The sequence below is a fragment of the Phascolarctos cinereus genome, unplaced genomic scaffold (assembly GCF_003287225.1).
Source record: "Phascolarctos cinereus isolate Bilbo 61053 unplaced genomic scaffold, phaCin_HiC Scaffold_4;HRSCAF=312, whole genome shotgun sequence".
Classification (NCBI taxonomy): domain Eukaryota; kingdom Metazoa; phylum Chordata; class Mammalia; order Diprotodontia; family Phascolarctidae; genus Phascolarctos; species Phascolarctos cinereus.
In genome coordinates this window covers 94358472-94379433 of record NW_027555847.1, presented here as the reverse complement: position 1 = coordinate 94379433, position 20962 = coordinate 94358472, and the positions used below count along the sequence as shown (strand labels likewise).

The window sequence follows — 20962 nt, the reverse complement described above, 5'->3', positions numbered from 1 at the left end:
AAGGAAGTGGGTTATTTTGAGCACTGTTCCCAAGGGTACTTCTAGCTTAATCTATAGAACTACATTGCACAGTGTATAAGAAGTCTTTCTTTATTATATCCACCATTATTTTCAGTTTTTTGATGAATTGAGAAAAATTTACCTGTTGTGCTAGGGAAAAAATTGAGTATGTGTCCAGAAAACCAGAAAAATATAAAAAGTACAGGAGTTTTCATACAGTCTTTCAAATTGCTAAGTTATTTGCTATTGCAATTCTGTGCTGAATTACCTTAGGATTCTATGTAACTTAGCAATGCAATGTATGCAACATTTATTTTTAAAGTTAAATGGATAAATGTTGATTGCCTTCTCAATGGGTGGGGAAGGGAGAGAACTTGGAACTCAGTTTTTTAAAAAAAGAATAATTAAAAAAAAGTTAAATGAACAAATTGTTCAGCCAAGAAAACTTCTTGGGTAGGAATTGTGGTATCAATCATGTGTTTTTAGTACAGGCAGTAAGGAGAGGCAGAATCCAAATTTAGGTCCTTTAATTGCAAATCTAGCATTGTTTCCGCTATATTGTGATGTAAAATAATGCTTAAATGAAAAATATCCTGATAGAAAAGGCTGTCAGTCTGTATTTATCATTGTAGAAAACGCCTTAGAGCAGTAGCATTGTCATGCTTCCTGTCAGCACAGCTTCTGTGAGAAGGGAGGAAATTCTAAAAGCAGGCTCAGGGATAAGCTAAGGATTTGGAAGGTCATTACCTAGTTATTGAGCATGTGACTTGTACCCTTGTCACATGGGTTTTCCATGTATGAGGCGTTTAGCCAAAATATGAATCATTTTAACTTTGAAGTAGCTCTTTAACTATTTTAGACCTGACAATAGTATATGTTTATTTCTAGTTTCTCTTCTTTCTGACAAGCAAGGAGTACCATATATGTTGTTATTGCAGTGAATCTACCATCTCTGTGGTGCATCTGCTCCCTCCAGCAGAGCAGATTGCAAGCCATACATGGCTTCTCCAGTAACTCTTACCCTTTTCCTCCGCTCAATATTCCATAGTCTGTCTCCCCTGTAGGTCTTTTAACATTATGTGGGTGCTAATATTGTATATGAGCTTTCTGTTATTCCTCATTATTGTTAGCCTGCCCTCTTTTCTGATCTTACTGCTTCTGCATTTCTTTTACAGCGATTCGTGTTTACAAGTTATTGTTGATAAGAGAGTGAGGCCTACTGATGCCTAGCATGGATATCTCCATGATATCCAGGTATGGAAGCGAGAGATGAATTATGGAACAGTCAGTAGGTTAATTTGGCTGGATTGTAGAGTACGTTGTTTTGGGGGAATAATGTGTAATAGTCTTGGAAAGCTAAATGATAACTAGATTGTGAAGAGCTTTGAATGCCCAACAAAGAGACTTGTTTTGTATCCAAAGGGCAGTGGGAAACCACAGAAATTTCTTAGAAGTGTTATGATCAATTCTTGGATTTAGGAATATCATTTTGACTGCTTTGTTGAAAATGGATTGTGGAAGGGAGAGACTGAATGCCGAGATACTGATTAAGAGGCTGAATTGATGAGAGACTGGACTATTGGGATTGGGGTGTGAATGGAAAGAAGTGGGCCAATGCAAGAGGTATTGAGGAGGCAGAATTGACAAGATTCAGCAACTGATTCTGGATATGGTAGGGGGAAGCAGTGAGTTACAGACTTAGGAAGGTAAGAAGATTGTATTTAGTGGGGAGAGAATGAATTTGGCTACAAATATATTGAGTTTGAGATGTCTGTGGGCCATATAGGTAGAGATTTTAAGCAAACAGATGAAGTTGCAGAACTCTAGCTCAAAAGAGAGATGAAAGCTGCATATGCAGATTTGGGTGCCATCTGCAGAGACAATAGTTGAATCCATGGGAGTTGATGAGATCACTGAAGAGAAGATGTAAAGACCAAAGACTGCTGGGTTCAGGACAGAGCCCTGGGATTATTACATTTTACTGTTAAAATTTGTGTGGCAGAATTATTTGGGACAGACGAAAAAATTCATTTTCTATTTCTAAAAATGTTTCTCATGACTGCCTTTCTAGCTATAGCACCCCCAAGTTTCAACTCATATGTTATTTTAAAATATCTGCAGGACTTAATCTGCTAGCAGTTTCTTTGAATCATCACAGTACTGAATTATTTTTAAAAATACATTATTCAGGGTAGCTCTTGGATAGGTTGAGACAGGGTCTGGGAGAAGAAGTTGTTTTTTGAATCTTCCATTAAGACAAAGGTTCTTAGCCTTTTAGTATCAGACTCCTTTGGCCATCTTATTGAAGACTGGAGCTCTTCTTAGAATAACATTTGTAAACTGCATAAAATGAAATACCTAGGATCAAAAAGAAACCAGTAGTATTGAAATACAGTTATCAAACTATGTAAACCTTCTCTCCCCCCCCCCCCATTACAGTGTTTCATAGATAAAACACTGGTTCATAGTCCTCAGGTTAAGTACCCCTGTCTTAGGTTCTAAGAGAACTGTTTAAATGTTGCAAATGACCTCCCAGTTTTGAGATTGATTATAGATGATGCCTCCAAAACAGGTTTTATGCATGTTGAATAATGAACTGTACCCTATACAAATTCTATAATATTTAACAGAGCTTCCTGTAGTTTTGAATTGTACCAACTTTTAAATAGTTCACTTTCTCCCTAGAATGATGTAAGGATTAAAAGGGGAATCCATTTTAAAATGTTTGCAACTTCTTGTGAGCCGGCAGGTTTATTATGAATATGCATATTGCATCAAAAGTTACTACCTTTTGGTGTCTTTTCAGAAGCCTTTTAAAATGTAGGCATTTGGCTGTTTTTCATAGTTTTTGCCTGGTATTTTGTCATAGCATGACTGGTAAAAAGGTGCCAAATGGGGGATACACTGTTAGGTCAGCTGTTTAAAATGTAAAATTATGCATAATTCCTAAGTGAGGAGAAGGACATGTTCATATCCTCTCCCACAGAATTCCACGTTCTTCTGCAGGACCCTACAATACTGTACTCTCTTAAATGCCTCTCAGGTTAGTAGTTTTAGCTCTTCCTATTTGTCACATCATCCATCTGTAAAAGATCATCCATCTGTTGTTACTCCCAGCTCAATGAATGGCTTGTGCTGCCTCTGAAAAATCTCAAGGAGAGCATAGGCTAGCTGCTGTTTCTTGGCTTTAGGTAATTCTTACCATTCTGTGGGCATAAGAACTTTGGCGACAAGTCCAGGCTCTCGCTTCACCAAGCTGTTCTTTGATATGTGGGCGTTTTTCTTGATCTGCTTGACTGGCATGGTACATCACATTACATTTTGATGTAATCTGGCGTAAGACTATCTGGTAATGCTGGCAGCAAGAACTCCATTACTCACTCTATCCCATTACTTGCTACATTCCCCTAAGTTTAGAAAGCTTTCTTATTTTAAGAATATCAGCTACTCACTCTCCTTTCATTCTAAATGGTTATTGAGATTGTACTTTCTTTATAATATGGTAGTGATTAGATAATTTCTTCTTTAATTGTCTCTCTTCTAGGATACAAGTTTTTAATACCAGAAGCTACAATAATGCTTGTTTAAAAGTTATTATCAATTAATGTATTTAATTGTATTTGTTATGTTACCTCTTGGTGAATTTTAAAACTGGATGTCAGCCTGTTGATCTAAATGTATATGGGGCACACAATTACTGAGATGAATTTTTGGTTTTCATAGCCATTATTTACCTTTTATGTATACATTAAGGAGCAATTGGTTTAGTGGATATAAAATTGGCCTTGGAGCACAGAGGCCCTGGATTCAAGTCCTGCTTCTGACACATACTACTGTGTGACCAAGAATTGAGTTCCTTAACCTGTTAGTGCCCTAGGCAACTGACTGTCTTAGGATCCTGAGAATTGCTGATCTATGTTGGTAGTGGGTCCATGTTGGTTCTTCCCTATACTGGGGAAATCAAATTATTCTCTTCCTCTCTGTTTCATACTTTAACCATCCAAATGGTAACTTCTACATGTTCTCATTATCCTTCCAGAATATATAGTGTTCATAGTTTATACAGTATAAAGTTAGCAGTGTTTTTGTTCATAGTATTGAAATGGAATATTTAAAATGATATGTCATTCATGTCATTATCATTAACTGTTATTAGTGTGATTTTGATTATCAGCTCCTGGACAGCAAGGACTTTTTTGTTTAATTTTATTTTGATGGGTGACCATCAAAAATAGGTGATAAGTACCCTCTTTTAGTAGAATACAATGTCTGTCTTGATCTTAAAAATGTTATCTACTTATAAATCTTGGCTTTTGTTCCCTATTTCAGATCCTTATCAGATGTACCAAGGTCAAATCTTGTCTGATTTGCTGTTTGTCTCTCCTGGCATGGTGAACAGCTCGCCATCTGCAGAGCATGTGGATTCTTCAAAAGATAATATTGGTATGGTTTTTCCATTTCTATCAAATTTTTAATGCAAATTCTTAAATATCTAACAAACATTTATTAAGAAGCTACTACATGTAAAGTATTGTGCCGAATTCTGGGATACAAGGATGATGAAATGATACAATCCCTGTCCTTAGCTAATAATCTAGTTGTGGGGATGACATATGACATATTGTAGGCATGGTGGGGGAAAGATTGAATTAGAAATTTGAGGAACAAGAAATCACTTTTACAAAAATTTTATTTTAAACTTATTAACAATCTTAAATGCAATAAAATTAGGAATCAAATTTAAATAAAACTATAAACTATGGTTTATATTTTGATATTTAAGAAACATTAACTTTAACAAAGTAATACTAACAACTTATTTGCTTTTGTCCCCTTCTGATTACTCTTCTATTTATTATAGTTTTCTTAGCCTTAAATATTGTCATTGTAGTCATTATCTTCTAATTCTTTCATTGCTCTCCTCCAATTTTTTTGGACACTTCCCCCTCCCTTTCTCACTTCCCCCTCCCCTTTCTTACTCATTTCTGTGTCTTTGTTAGCCACTAGTACATAACAGGGACTCAACAAGTCTTGATGCATTCTAAATCTATTAGCTGTTTTCTCTGTGTTCCATGTAGTTAGACTAAGGTGAATTTATATTAATCTAGCTGAAGGACTACATTGCTTCCCCTTCTTATCTTTGCTCATGTGTGTGTGTGTGTGTGTGTGTGTGTATCCTTCCAGTAGTCTAGTATTGATTTAATATCATTATAGTCAGGATACTTATAGCCAATAATTCTTAATTCTGATGCCTCTTTGACTATCTTTATAAAGACTAATATGCATATAAACTTTCCATAGGAGTAAAGTACTCTAGGGGATCTAATCATATAGGGCCTTCATATCAGTTAGAGTAGACTTAACTGCGTTTGGTTATTGTAACTCTTCTGTTAACTCAGCTTCAAAACATTGAAGTAAGCTTCATCATGTTCTGTTGCACCTTGTTATATCATCAATTAAATAAGGTAATTGTCCCTTTGAAATCTATTATAGTTGTCCCTTTCTCTCAAACTTGGTCATAACCTAGCCTTCTCTTACCTTTCTGGTCTTCTTATACCTTACTGCACCACATATACTGTTTGATCCAGTGACTTCCTGGCTGTTCTGTGAAAAAGATGTCCATGTCTCTGCTGAGCACATTTTCTCTGGCTTTCCCTCATATCTGGAACACTGTCCCTCACCTCTGACTAGTGACCTCCCTGTCTTCCTTTAAGGCCCAACTAAAATCCCAACGACTGTAGGAAACCTTCCCTAACCCCTCGTAATTCCAGTACCTTGCCTCTTTTAGTTATTCCCTATTTATCCTGTATATAATTTGTTTTGTGTGTATTTGTTTACATGTTGTCTCCCCTGTTAGATTACAACCTCCTTGAGGTCAGGGGCTGTCTTTTGTCTGTTTTTTCATCCCCAGAGTGAAATCCGGTGCCTGCACATAGTAGGTCCTTAATAAGTATTGACTGATTAATCCAAGCCATTGGCCCTTCCTGTCTCTGTTGCATTTTTTTCTTATGTCAGATCTGTATTCCATTGCCACAGTTGCATTCCTAAAATATTTTTTTCATCATTTTACCCTCCTGCATGAGGAAACTTCAAGGGTTCCTGTTTTCTGTCCTACCAAGTTAGAACTCCTCTGTTTGACTTTGAGGTTTGCCCTCATCTTTCAGGACAGTTTCCTCACTCTTCTATGAATGTGTCACACTCACTTTTTCCTTTATGCCCTAACTTACTCAGAATATCCTCTTCCCCCATCAAGTGCACTGTAGCCTAATTCTCCACACCCCTTTAGGGATGAATTTAAGTTCTATCTCTTCTGTGAGGCCTTCTGTGACTCTGCTGGCCTTTACTGTTATGTCCTAAACTGAGATAGCACCTATTTTCTCCCTCATTGAGCCTGACACTTTCTGCCACGGAAAGGACCTCTCTTCCTTTAAGATATAGCTCAGGAATCATCTTGTGCATAAAGCTTATCCTGACTCTCTTCCTGCCAGTTGCTGGTGTTCTATCATGGTTCTTCTGTTTAACTACTTTGTATATATTTGAGTTTATTATCTTTACATTTATGCTACATGTATTTTTATATATTTGTTGTCTCCTCCCATGAAAAAGTAAGCTTGTCGAAAGGAGAGAGAGCTCCCTAGTACTTATCTCAAAGCATGGCATATAATGGTGTTAAAAACAGTTGCTTATTGACTCACTGAATGATTTCTCTCCACACTGGACTGTGTGCTCCTTCAGAGCAGGGACTGTATCTTTATTCTTCACTGCATCTGGAGCAATGTTTGGTGTATATTAGTCCCACAATAAGTACATGTTTACTTGATGGACATGGCTAATTGTCAGCATTGCAGTTAGATTTTAAGAAGTCAGTGGGCCCATAAACCCTTTCCCACAATGATTCTCTCATTCCTTTCCCACACTTTATAGTTCTATGATGATACTACATTCTATTCCAACAGTTGGCAGCAGCCTAAGTAGTATAATTTTAGAGAACATCTTGACAGCTTTCACTTTAATATATACTTGTCTCTGTTATGAATATCTTTAAGCCTTTGGCATGTGTCTTCATGCCACTTTGCATGATTAGATTAAAAGTAAAAGTGGCTTTCATTGCAGTGTGAATGAAATTTAAAAGGCCTGTATTTCTCTCTTTGAACAGCAGATGTGCCTTCCTATGATTCATATGTTTCTAGAACTGAGACAGGATCAGGAGGAAGGACTATGGAAGCCCAGGCTCCTTCTGACCCATCACCCTTTGTCTTCCTGGAAGAGTCGGACCCTCAGCCTCTACAACCCACAGCAGGTGATTTGGCGTATCTTTCCTACATTAGCTAAATGACTGTTAATGTTTGTTATTATTGCTACTTAAAGTAATTACTGGTAACTGTCCCTTGCAGAAGTACCACCTTTGAATTTAAAAACAAAAATCTCAAAGCTCCACTTCTTGTGTTTTGAGCTTATTTTACTAATATCCTATCTGGAGGAATTATGTTAAGCATCTTTCATTGGAGTAGAAGGACAAATAATCCACAGTTATGTGCAGGTTTCAAATTCTGGGTAATTTTATTTCCCCTGACAGGAAAGGATGACCCGCAGAGACCTGATCTCTCTAGTTTCTTATTTATTTCAGTGATAACTATCTCTTTCCTATTTTGTTTTGATAACCACTTTTAGGAGCTGTGAGAGAATAGGCCATAAGCTTAGTTGATTTAACTATGAGAAGATTACCTCCCCATGAGAAAAAGTATTCTGTTCCTTGAAAAGATTAGTTTTGAAGCTCACTACTTCTATGATAGGTAATTATGCATCTGAACTTTTTTTTTTAACTTAGAACCAATCAAGGAGGTACAGATGGAGGTGGAATTAACCAAAGAGGCACCATCAGTGAAGGAGGTGGAAATGTCCCTGGCCCCATCCACGGAAGTGGAGAAAGTACCAGCAGCAGAGATGGCGCCAGTCAAGGAGGTGAAGAGTGAAACAGCTGTGGAGGTGGTATCAGTCAAGGAAGAGATAGAGGATGAACCAGCTATGGAGGTGGCATCAGTCAAAGAGGTGAAGGATGAACCAACTTCAGAGGTAGCACCAAACAGAGAGACTCAGGCAGAACAAGCCACAGAGATGGCACCAACTCAACAGACCCAAGAGGTACCATCTGTGGATATGGAACTGGCCAAGGAGATCAAGGTGATACCAGCCAAGGAACACCAGGTGGCACCAGCTGTGGAGGTGGTGAAGATGGCAGCTGTGGAGGTAGAACCAACCAAAGAAGCCCAGCAGGCACCAACCATGGAATTGACACTGACTGAGGAGATAGATGCTGTAACAACACCAGGCAAAGAGGTGAAAGTAGAGAAAATGAATGAAGCTCAGAGACTGGCATCTCCCCAGGCAGAAGGGAGTCTGGCTTTCATGGCCTCACCAGGTAGGGTGGATGTGATTACTCTAGCTCTTGAGGTGTGTGTGTATGTGTGTGTATTGTATGTGTGTGTACACACACACACACACACACACACACACACTGTCTGTTGAGATACGGTTTGAAGAATTAGCTAGAGCTTCTACCCCTAGATCATAAAGTTAGTTTAGTCAAGGAATACATAGAATTAGAATTCCCTCATGGGAAGAAGAGAGGAAAAGCACATGAGGTAGAATTAAGAATGATCTTGTTCTTTCCTTGTATGTGAAATGGTTGTGGCTAGTTATTTTCTTCTTCCTCTTTTAGGCAGTGAAGTGGCTCCTAGTGGAGATTGGAAGGTTTCAATCTTTGATTTTTCTCTGAAATAATAGAGATTAGATATGGAATTAGGAATTTTCTTATTCTGTCATTGTTCTTCAGAAATAAACATGACTTTGTGGAGCTAGAAGTGAGTCAAAAGAAAAGTAGATTGAAAATCAATCAGTAGAGGGCAGCTGGGTGGCACAGTGGATATAGCACTGGCCCTGGAGTCAGGAGGACCTGAGTTCAAATGCGGCCTCAGACACATAACATTAATGGCTGTGTGACTCTGGGTAAGTCACTTAACCCCCAATTGCTTCACAAAAAAAAAAATCAATCAGTAAACACTCATTAGATCCTGTTATGTACCAAGTACCGTGCTGAGTACTGAGGGGATGCAAAAAGAAGCAAAAGACAGTCCTTGCCATCTAGGAGCTCAGTCTCGTGGGGAAGATAACATGCAAATCTACACATATACTTTGTTAACAAGCATTTATTGAGGTTCTACTGCTGGTTGACTGGGATGAAAAGAACATAAAATACGATCCTATTTCAAAATTGTGATTATAATCTGGATGGAGACAAGAAAAATTTATAGAAATATAATTAACAGTGGGTACTGAACATACCATTTGCATTCATTAAACGTTAGAGATTGCCAAAGAAGAAAGATAGAAGCAAATTTCCTCCTGGTGATTTTTTGAAAGCTAGTATGTGCTCAGTGTTCTTGTAGTGAAGAGAACGGGTATGTATCTAAATGACATTCTGGTTTCCCTTGTTGAATATCCAAATGGCTGTTTTCACATGATGCTTTTACAGTGCATCAACTGAATTTCTTATTGCTCTTTATTCAGAGTCCCTTAAGATACCTGGCGTGGACGGTTTGCAAACACTGCAAGAACAGAAACTGCAGGGAGTTGTTTCTCCCAATACAGAACCAAGAACAGATTCTAAAGTGGCTGATATGGATCATTTTGAACAAGCAGGTAAGTGCAGGACTTAAAGGGAACCAGCTTTAGAGATCTTGTGGTATAGACATAGGAGCACTGAATTTGGAGTCCTTAAGGCATGATGAGCTTCACTCTTTCCTTATTAGCTGTTTAATTTAGAAGCTGTGTGACCTTGGACAGATCACTTTGATTTTTCATTACTGCAAAATAAGGAGATTGAACTGAATCTCTAAGGTTTTCTTTAGCATTAAACCCTATGGATGCTAATTCCAATTCTCCTGACCTTGTGCTGCACTGCAAAATTAGGGACAAAGAGAATTAAACAGCTCTGTCATGTTTGGACCCGGATAAAGAGATCAGAGACTTAGGGTTGGAAGGAACCTTGGAAGCCATCAGTCTGGCCCCCTCTTATTTTATAAATGATGGAGCTGGAGGCCAGGGCTGTTAAGTGACTTAACTTGAACTCTCACAGACATGTAGGAGCTGTGCTTCTTTGGTTGCTAAGTAGTCTTGGAGTTTTCTGCTCTCAGACTCTCAGGGTATGTGAGTTAGATAAAGTAAGGTAAATGTAGTTTTAAAATAAAGATGTCGACAGGTTCTCAAGCATAAGATGTAGTCTGTTGGTCTCTTGAAAGGGTAAAGGAGAACAAGATGCACATCAGCAAATATGGATATGGGAAGAGATTTTATCTAGCATAAAAACCAGGCTTAAATAAAATGCTGTGATCACTGTTAAGAGTTTTGTTTTGAGGTGGCAGAGTGAATTTTCTTCCCTGTAAGTCACGTTTCTCTCTAACTTCTACTTGTCTGTCAAATTTTGTTGAACATTATTAAAAACAACAAAAGATATGCCTAACCAAAAACTTGCCTTTTAGATAATCTTAAATTAAACAAATTGAATCAAAAGCTGTTGTTTCTTTCAAAAGTTACTATGGGGGAAAAAAACCTTTTCTTATTATATAAGTGGGCTAGTGGTCCCTTCTAACAGGCTATATAGTATCCCTAGTGGCCAAGTTGAAACACAGACATCATTTTTTTTTGTCCTGGGGTTGGTAAACTTTATAGTCAGTTGTGCCCTGGGATGAGTATCAATAGACCTCATTCTTCTCCATTTGAATTCTTGATGGGATGACATTTTTACAGGTTATCCAGGCTTCTTCCTTCAGCAGTCTTAGAATATATATATGCAAACCATTTTAATTACCATAATTAGTAGTTCCTGGATGGGTTTGCATTCACATTCATTGATATTTTACTATTTGTAGAGGTAAAACCAATCCATTAGCATTCTTTTTTAAGAGAAAGACTTAGTAAGCTCCAGCTAAAGGTCCAAGAATTCCAGTGGTAAGATGGGGGTAAGAAACATGAAGACAATTCAGATCTGGCCTCAGACATCAGACACGTACTAATTGTGTGACCCTGGGCAATCTTACTTAACCCTGATTGCCTTAAAAAAGAAATGTGAAGAAACATGAAGGCTTATAAAGCCTTGGTACTTGAATACTTTACATTCAGTGTTCCATTTTGTGCCAGATAATAAACCTTCACAGTTGTGCTCTTAGTTCTTTTTTTTTTTTTAAGGCAGTTGGGGTTAAGTGACTTGCCCAGGGTCACACAGCTAGTAAGTGTCAAGTGTTTGGTCTGAGGCCGGATTTGAACTCAGGTCCTCCTGACTTCAGGGTCTGTGCTCTATCCACTGTGCCACCTAGCTGCCCTGTTGTGCTCTTAGTTCTTTTAGCATGTATTTGTTGACTGGGCACTCTGCAAGGCTTGTACTTTCTCTCTACCCTCAACTCCTGCCATCACAGTGGGGTACTAGATATTTGTGTGTGTGTGTGTGTGTGTGTGTGTGTGTGTGTGTGTGTGTGTGTTACATATATTGATAGTACCTCAAATACTCTGACTTTCTAGTTAACCATAACCTATTTCTCCATTCTACCTAGCTGAGCACTGAGATGGGCGTACATTTGATCTTGTTATTTATTATTATTGTTGTTGTTGTTTTGTTAACAGCTAACATTTATATAGGGCTTTAAAGTTTCCATAGTACTTTACTTACCATTATCTCATGAGCGTTCTACTTCCATGTTCATGAACTCTAAAGTTGTTTGTCTGATTATAATCTCTTAACATACCGTCTTTCCCTAAGCATTATTACCTCTAACTCATCATTACTATGACTTCTAGTCCTTCCAAACCTCAGTTTTTTCACCAGCCATCACCCACCAACATTGGCAGTGTGTTTTCTCCTCTCTTTGCAATCTCAACTATTTGATGAATCAGTTAATCCATTGTACCCTTGTCCATTTCTTAATTAAACTCCGTTGTTTTGCCAAACCCCAACCTTGGATTAATTCTGTCATCCATTTCCTTCAATCCCTATTTATTCCCTATCGAACAGAGCTGGACAAAGTCCACAGACTGCTCACTTGGGCTCCTAAAATCTGTGTGGTGTAATCTCAAGTAGACAGCACTTTAGAGATCAAGACGGATGTCCATTTTGGGATATCTGAAAGTCAGTTAGAGATACAAATTCAGAGGTCAGCAGTGAGGTTGTGACAGGAGAAGTAGATTTTTGAGAATCATTAGCGAAGAAATGGTAAATCTGTGAGAGCTGATGAAATCACCAAATGAAGTCACAGAGAGATAGCAGTCAGGTAAGTCCTGATAGAACCCAGAGAGACACATCTGATTAGAAGACGTGATCCTCTCCTCTCCTCTCCTCTCATCTCCTCTCCTCGGTTAAGTGACTTGTCCACGGTCACACAGCTACTAAGTGTCAAGTGTCTGAGGCCAGATTTGAACTCAGGTCCTCCTGACTCCAGGGCCAGTGCTCTATCCACTGTGTCACCTAGCTGCCTCAGAAAACTTGATCTTAGTGAGATTATTGGTAACTTTGGAGAGAGTAATTTTGTTCTAATGATAACATCAAAAGCCAAATCGTACAGGGTTAGAAAGAGAGTGAGAAGAGAGAAAGTGAAGGTGGTCTTGTAGTATATGATTAATTGCACGATAAAGTTGTTAATACAGTAGGAGTACAGAGAGGAGGACGAGCATTTAGAGCCTGAGAAGTGAAAGAAGGCTGCCAGTGAAACAGATGTGTAACCCTGGTATCCTTCTTGACTCTTCACTCATCTGTATATCCAGTTAGGTGCCAAGTCTTTTGAATTCTGCCTGAACTTCATCTCTACAGTCGTCTCCTTCTCTCCATTGAAATGATGACCATTAGACCATGTCAGGCCCTTTTCAACTTAACCCCTGAACTACTTCTGTGGCTTCATCATTGTGGTCTTCTTGCCGTACGTTATCTCTCTTAGGCCAATCTGTCCTCCATATTCCACCAAAGTGATACTTTTTTAAACGCAACATTGACCGTGTCATTCCTTTGCTCACCAGACCTTCAGTGACAAACCCATTGCAGCTAGATCCAGTGCAGTTACCATGTACAATGCTTTTTCTACTGTGTCATACTACTTATCAATAAATAAAGCGGTATTTATCTAGTCTGTACCATATGCTGTAGGCACTTGTGCTGGGGATACAAGTACCATAAAATAGCCCCTCCATTCAAGCAGCTTAAGTCCACTTCAAAGGGCCACACACATATCCATGTACACAAAACAAATACAAAGTAATTTTTTTGAGGGGAGACACTAGCTGTGTTGGAGTCAAGGTGGTAAAAGGGAAAGATTATGATGAAAAGGTCTAATGTGGGTTTTGGTTCTTCAGTTTGTTGTTGAACTTTGGAGAAAAGTAAGGATCCATACACAAGCAGAGATGAGGCAATATTGTGTTCCAGGGGGAGAGGGCAGCTTATACAGTGTCATAGGGAACAGGGGTGGAATACTATGTCACTAACAAGGTCAGTTAAGGTCGAAACGAGAGACAGAGTGACAAGAGTCTGTGTGTGTTGAAGGGAACCAATGGGTCACAAGGCTGAAATGGTATGTTTGATCCAGGTCAAATCCAGGACAAACAGTGGAGTTTATATTATATCCTAGAGGATCTAGAGAGGCATTTAAGTAGAGGACTGAGATGTTTGTCCTCATAAAATGGAAATGCAGCAAACATTATTATGTCAATGAGAACCTAACTTAACCTGGGCTGTAAAGCAGCAGTAGAATGAGTAGGATTTAAATTGCCTAATTTTCTAATCAAGATTTTTTCTCATTCTTTTGTCTTTTTTGGAGTATTATTTTTTGTATAACATAGGTATGTATAAGCACATACACCGATTAATGTTTTGAAGATGTTGATGACTTTGTTTCATTTGACTTTTGCAGCTCCTGTTCCTGTAGCTGAAGTGAATCCTTTTAAACCTTGCCCTGAGAATTCCCCAACTTTACCTACTGAAGGTAAGGGGAAAAAGTTCCTTATGTCATCTGGCTTTTTAAAAAGGCCATGAAATGGATGAGAGTGGTAGGTACATTTTGAAAATGATAATGGTTTTTACTTCTTGCTGGAAAAGATGGAAGAATCTTAGAATTTTTTATTTGGGCGTATTTCTGGAGCTTGTGGTGAGATTGTCATACCCTGGAGAGGGTTATAAGGGTAAGATGTTGTGATTTGAATAACTTACTCTGATCCTGCTGAATACTTTTAAAATTTCCAAATATGTAGTTAGACTGTTCAGGAATTCTACAAAAATGGTGATTGAGTCTGCATATTAAATATGTTTTTTCTTTGGTCATAAACTTGCAAAAGCATAAAGCAAACAAATGAACATGCTGGTTGAGAATCCTTAAAGTTGCTGAGGAGGGTTCCTAGTAAAGCATGAAAAAATTTCTTTGCTCTCATAACCTTTCAAAAAGAAAACAAACAAGTCCTTAGATGGTAGCGTTTGATATCATTCAATAAGAGCTGGATAAGACTCCAAACATAGGCTTCATCTCTAGAGAAAAGAAATTTGACAAATGAATTCTGAGCACCGAAATGTCTCAGGGTTCATATCAAGTATGTGGGCTTTTGGAAAATAAATACTAAATTAAAATATTAATGTTAATTTAGCTTGTCCTTCTAATACGTGGCCTAACAACGTGAGTAAAATATTTTATGAAGATAGAGTGAGAAAATTTGCTATGAGAGGAATATGTTGGGCATAGTTGTGTTATAGAGATTGACATAAAAGATTTATTAGCTCTTTTTCACTCAGAAAATTAATTAAAATTTTTTTAAACTTCTGTGGTTTAAACAGTACCTTTAGAACCAGTTGCAGTCATAGAACAAAAAGTATACTTGCCAGAAACCTCAATTCCTGCAGAAGATAAAGCTTTAGAGAAACTGGAAGAGATTAAAGCCCTGATAACTTCTCCAGAGATTATAGGTAAGCAGAAACAGAATTCACTGTACATTTAGTAAAGCCATACTGTGTTCAAGGAATGATTGGTGCTAGGAATAGAAAGATATATCTAACATGCATCTTGCTTTCTTGGAGCTCATAATGTAGTAGAAGAGAGGAATAATTTGACTAGGAAAATGATTTATAAGTTATAATGAGTTATGTTATAAGTGTAGGAGATAGATCCAGGGAAAGTGCTGTGCATTATATGAGAACAGAGTGATCATTTTTGTATTTATGGAAGGGTAGGGGGCAGAGAAGGCCTAAAGTAGGCCTTGAAATAAATTATAGATTTTAGAAGATGCTAACGAGCATTGGTGAAGGAGACCTTTCAGTGTAGGGCATGGGGTAGGACATGAACAAAAAAGACATGGAATTTTTGAAGGGATAGGTTGTGGGGACTAGACTTGTGATTTCATTAGTATAGGGAACTCCCAAATGAGATTACTTCCTCTCTACTATCTTATCTTTTCTTTTTTTTATTAAATAAAAATTCACCCAACCAAAGAAAAACAGAATCCCAGTTACAGTCTTCTCTTTTCATTTTAAAAATTTGGTTGTGAAACTTATTACAGATTAGTTTAACATGAGTTTTTGTATGACAGATTGCTCTTAGTTTGTCAAGTAATTAAGGAAATCTTCAAATTTGTATGTTAAAGGAAGATTTGAGGATTTTCTTTTGCATTGAGTAATCTTGCAATGAGTCCATCAACAAGCACTTTTTAAGCATCTTCTTTGTGCCGGGTAATGTGGTAAGCGTTGGGGATCCAAAGGCATAAGTGAAACTCACTGCCCCCACAGAGCTGACTTGCTATTGGAGGAGACAGTTGTACATACAAAATGAATACCAAGTTATTTTGGTGGAGATAGCATTTGGAACTGGGAGGATTAAGAAAGGCTTTAAATCTACAGCCAACATTGTAAAAGATTGCATTTTGAAGGAAACAAAGTTCAGAGACAGAAATGAGGATGGAGCTCAGATAGCCCTGGTGTCTGCTCTTTTTCCCCAACTAGTGGTGCTTCTCTTATTAAAATCTTCCATTTTTTTCCCCCTATCACCCTATTCTAGCTGAAACACTGAATACAACACCATTAATCCAAACTAAAGAATCCCCACTAGAAGAAGCCATTCCTTCTCTTGATTTCACTGAATTAGAAAAGTCAAAGGGAGAGACTGAGCGCTGCCATGTTTCATCTTCAGAGCCTCCTCTGGAGCCTACAGGTAAACTGATATCTGTTTGGGCCAGCTTCCCCAGAGTCTTTTATACCATTTCTTGCAGTTCTAGCATCATCTTTGAATAAGGTGATTTTTCAGGACACCATTTTCTGGTACAAGTTTTACTTTTTATTAGGCCTGTTACTTGACTTGTGAATGCTTTCTTTAATTTCTCAAACCAGTTTCTTGTCTTTAAAAAAATTTGAATGCTCTCCTCCCTGTATATTCCTTATTACCTTTCAAACTACACCTCTGCTCTGGGCATTTCTATTCTTTTATCAGAGAAAGTGTACCACATAGTATACTACTTTTCAAAATTAGTAAAGTACGTTGTTGCCAAATTAAAAAAAAAACAAAACAGAACAGCCTTTTCCTTCTTCATTCCAAAAATGTGTCACATCGAGCTTTTTGTTACATATGTTTTGAGAGAAATGTATCACTCCTGAGTTGATTAAAGATTAATTTATTAAGTAAGACTTTTAAAGTAATACATGAAAACTTGTGTTCTTTGAACCTCTCCTCCAAAATTTTTTTTTGCCAGAATATTTTCTGTGCTTTTATTTTATTCTTGCAGTTGTGTGCAGCTGTATTCCATCTTCTTTTTTTTAGTTTTTCTCTGCCCCTCCAAGAGAGCATTTAGACTTAACCATAATTTCAAAGTTTAGTTCATTAGCTTTGCTTAGCTTGGGAGTACAGAAATTTTGTCCTCTGTAGTAGAAGAAAATGGAGGAAAAAAGGTTGAGTTTTGATGTCTTCTTAAAGTATGATAGCATTACTCAGTTCTTAAGATTATTCGTTGATGGGGTTGAAGAGGTGAAGATCGTAATTAATTATTGTTGTGGGGGTATAAACCTTAAAAAATTTGGGTAAAAACATTTTATGTAAAGAAATTACTAAATGGTTTGGCAAAAATGGATTAATAAGTTGATAAGTGATTTAAGAAAAACAGAACAAACATTTGTTTTCGAATTTTAGCAAACTTCATATATTTCAGGTGCCCCCACTGCACAAGCAAAACAAGTTTTCAAACCCAGTGACCGCAGGTTTGGTATTCCCAAGCCCATATCTCTTATTGATGTGCCCACTGAGCTGGTGGGAAGCAATTCTCAGCAGAAGATTCCTGATCAAAGACTGGAGCCCTTATTTTGGTCAGAATCAGGATGGACTGGTTCCTCCTCCAGATCCAGGTTTCCCCATAGGAAGACACCCCATACTGATTTCCTGGAATCTCGAAGGGACCTTGGAAGAGAGATGTGGGATGTAGAATGCACACCGGCAGCACTGAAGAAAAAGAAGAAAAAATCTAAGCAAAAGCGCTATCTTCAACCCCCAGTCGGGGAACTTTGGGATGAAAACACGGAGGTATCCAAAGCTCATCTTACAGGAGCTGACTCACCAAAGCCAGGTGTTACACCAGGGCAGTCTACTGCCATGACTAAAGAATACAGGCCTGTGTCCAAAGAGAGCTCTAGAAAAGGAACCATAGCTCGCCCGAGGGAAGCCAAACTGGTGACTGCATTCTCTGCCTTGGAGAGCTTGAGTACCTCACTGAGTCCTGCCCAGGAATCCTTTAAAAGTGAAAGCCATCCTCAGATTGTGGGGAGTACAAAGGAAGAAAGGGGCGCCACTAAAGTCAAAGAGATCCAAGAGGTCAGCTTGTCATCACAGAGCAAGAGCCCAGTGAGCAAGGAGGTTCCACCTCTTGAATGTAAGCCCCAGCCAAGTAGAGGTGAAGATCCTGCTTCGGTGCTGCTGGCACCTCCGTTGGAGCCTGCTTTGGATAAAGCACACACAGAGGGAGTGCTGAATTTGAAGCCAGAATGTCCAGAGGTTTCTCCAAGCAAACAAAAAGAAGCTCCTTTTGAGGCCAAACCTCAACAAGGAGGATTTACTACTAACGTGAATCAGGAATCCAAGGATGTGGTTTCAAAACTTGTGACACCCCAAGAGCAGACTAAATTGGCAGCAGTAGAGGCAGGCGTTTTGACAGATAATAGTCTCAAGCACATTGCTGGTGAAAGCAAAACAGGTGACCAGTGTGCACCAAAATCACCAAGTCTTTTAAAGAATAAAGTGGAACCGAGTGTAAGCAAGACACTTGCACACAAAGCTTTTCCTGAGCAGAGCCTGGAAGTGGGACACCTTGCTTCTGAGCAGCCAGGTCCTATCCCTCATAAAGGGATGGAAGGATCTGAGAAAATTGGTGATTGTAAAGGGAGAAAAATGAGAGAGAATAGAGAACCTCCATTCATTCTGGAGGCACAGAAGGATGCTGCAAATCTTGGGGCAACAGTCCAAATGAAAGAGATGAGTATCCACAGTGAGCATAAAGGGGTAGAATCTATGTCTTCCAATCAGGTTTTAGAGACCATGGCTAGTCTCATTAAGACTGTGACTGAGGAAACTAGAGAGAAAGTTGACTCAATTGTGGACCTTGAAAGTACCTCAAAAGTAGTAAGCCCTTTGGATGATAAGATAGACACAGGTAAAATTCTTCCACCTGTAGTAGAGAAACATAAGGCTAAAGGCCAAGAAAAGGGTATTACTGAGCAGAACAAGGAGGGAGTGTCTCCTGTTTCTGAATGTCTCTTGGCAAGTCCCCCTGACTCCTGTGCAGCTCTCCAAGTTACTGAGAAACCTAAAAAGAGGGGTAGTGATGGGAAGAACAAAAAATTTAAAAAAAGTTATTCTGGACAGCCTACTTTGTTGGAGAGCAAAATAGATGCACACATCCTGCCCATTGCAGATAAGAATGGAAATCAGGACAAACAGGTTGATTTCTCTGATGAAAACAAGGAGTTTGCACTCCTTCCCTCCAAAATTTCTGATCCGTTGCTTTTAGGAGTTTCTGATAAATCTGGAAAGCAGTCAGTGGGTGAAAAGGGTAGATTCACTGAGGTTAGTTCTTCCGAGCCCCAGACACCTGTTGAGAACACGAAGCACACTGCCAAGCACTCTACTTCCACTGTCCTGGATGCTAACAGAACAATTGTTAGCTTCAGTGAACAGACCCTTCCTTTGGGACCTCCCTCTTCAGGACAGCATATGGAAGGTAAGGTAGAAATGACTATGGGTCAAGCTGTAGTGCCTGACAAACCAAAGAAAAGAGGTATTGATGGGAAAAGCAAAAAGGATAAAAATACCCAGCCTCTCCTAGAGAGTAAACCAGGTACAATTGGAGTACAGGTTCCTGTGGAAACCAGAGGGGAAGTTAAAGTTGAGGGGATGAGCTGTGTGGATGAAAACAGAAATATCACATATTGCTGTTCAGAACCACCAAGTATTTGGGCAGCCAGTGAGACAGACACACTCAAGACTTCCTTTTTGTCTGAATCAGAGGTTTGTGGTAAACCATCCCTAGTTTTCTCAGATGCAGGGATGAGTAGCTCTCTTACAGATGCCTTAGCAGAAAGTCGGAAAGAGACCTGTAAGGCACAGGTTTCTAAATTACCATCATTAAATGACCCCAGGAAAGATATAGCTGTGGGTGAGGAAAGAGCAGGTAGCCTAGGAAAGGGTCCCCCACTTGATTCCCTTCCCAGTGTAGCAGTTGTTACAGATGTTAGAGAGGTCACAGAAACTGAGAAACACCAAAGGAATCACAGCGTTAAGAAAAAAGGTAAATTCAGTTTACCTGAGCATAATGACCCACTACAAAATCAAGCATGGATGGACGGAAGACGGGCAATAGTAGAGAGTGATGAGAAAGTCAAAGAAAACAATTTCCTGAGATCAGTGGATGATAACACCCCCAAGTGGCCCCAGGAGAAAAAGGGAGAGCCAGTAAAGGAACAGGTTCATCTTCACATGCCAGTAGAAGATGCAAGTCTAGGATTGGAGGACAAAAGTGTGGATGAAAAGAATGCAGATGGAAGCATTTTCCCAGTGCCCTTAGAGAAAGAAATGGAGAAAGGGAAAGCCCTCGTTTCAGATGCAGTTTTGCCACGCAATACAAGTGAAAAACTGGATTTTCTTGAGGACAAGCCTAGTCAAGGATTAGATTCCAAGGACCTAGGAAATTCAGCTGGCAAAGTAGATATAACTGTTGTGCCTGGTGAACAGGAAAAAACCCAAAAGGAAAAACTCAGCCCTGGTTGTAAAAATACAGGCCAAGAAGGTAGCTTCTTGGAGCCCTCAGATCTCTCAGCAGATCTGTCAGATACTAAGGAAGAAACTGTTCCATTGGAAGTTGTTGTAGATGATTTGTTACCAGCTGTTATTAAGAGTATTCAGTCCCCAAAGTCTAAAGATACAATCTTAGAGGTACCTCAGAAGTTGACAGAAAAATCTGGACAGAGAGCACTGGGTGATGGAAAGACAGAAGTGAGAAGCAAAGTGGCAGAACCATTGAAAGGTTACATGAGACCTACCAAATCAAGGGGACTTACTCCCCCATTGCTGAGACCTGCTGTTCTGGATCGAGAGAAACCTAAGCATCTGAAAGCATATGGTATGAACCAGCCAAAGCTGGGGAATGGTGTGTGCTTGTGGTTTGAAGCATCATCAGCACTAGCTTGTGTGTTAATTCTGTACTGATTCCAGCTGACCTTATGTATTGTTGGTGTGTTGGCATGAAAGTATATAACCATTTAATGCTTTACACCCTATCAAACATGGCATGACTTGTAGACGTGAAGAGGTGGATGTTTGACTGCTTTGCCTTTTGACATAATTCTGAATGTCAGTTTTTGTATAGACAGCTTTAAAATCCTACCACTCTTTGGGTAATAGTCTGTCACCAATCA

General features: G+C 38.9%; 1 protein-coding gene across 8 annotated transcripts in view; it reads left to right on the top strand.

The window, feature by feature from the left end:
* MAP4 (microtubule associated protein 4) overlaps positions 1–20962 on the top strand; it is a 245428-nt gene that overhangs the window by 155846 nt on the left and 68620 nt on the right. For 7 of the 8 annotated variants that reach the window (XM_078152460.1, XM_078152462.1, XM_078152463.1 and 4 more), the window contains 8 exons: positions 4330–4443; positions 7157–7300; positions 7829–8419; positions 9568–9699; positions 13947–14018; positions 14858–14986; positions 16071–16223; positions 17212–20667. In XM_078152460.1, the coding sequence (XP_078008586.1) occupies positions 4330–4443; positions 7157–7300; positions 7829–8419; positions 9568–9699; positions 13947–14018; positions 14858–14986; positions 16071–16223; positions 17212–20667 (4791 nt within the window). The remainder of the gene's footprint in view (positions 1–4329; positions 4444–7156; positions 7301–7828; positions 8420–9567; positions 9700–13946; positions 14019–14857; positions 14987–16070; positions 16224–17211; positions 20668–20962) is intronic. The other variant, XM_078152459.1, reaches the window with a different exon arrangement.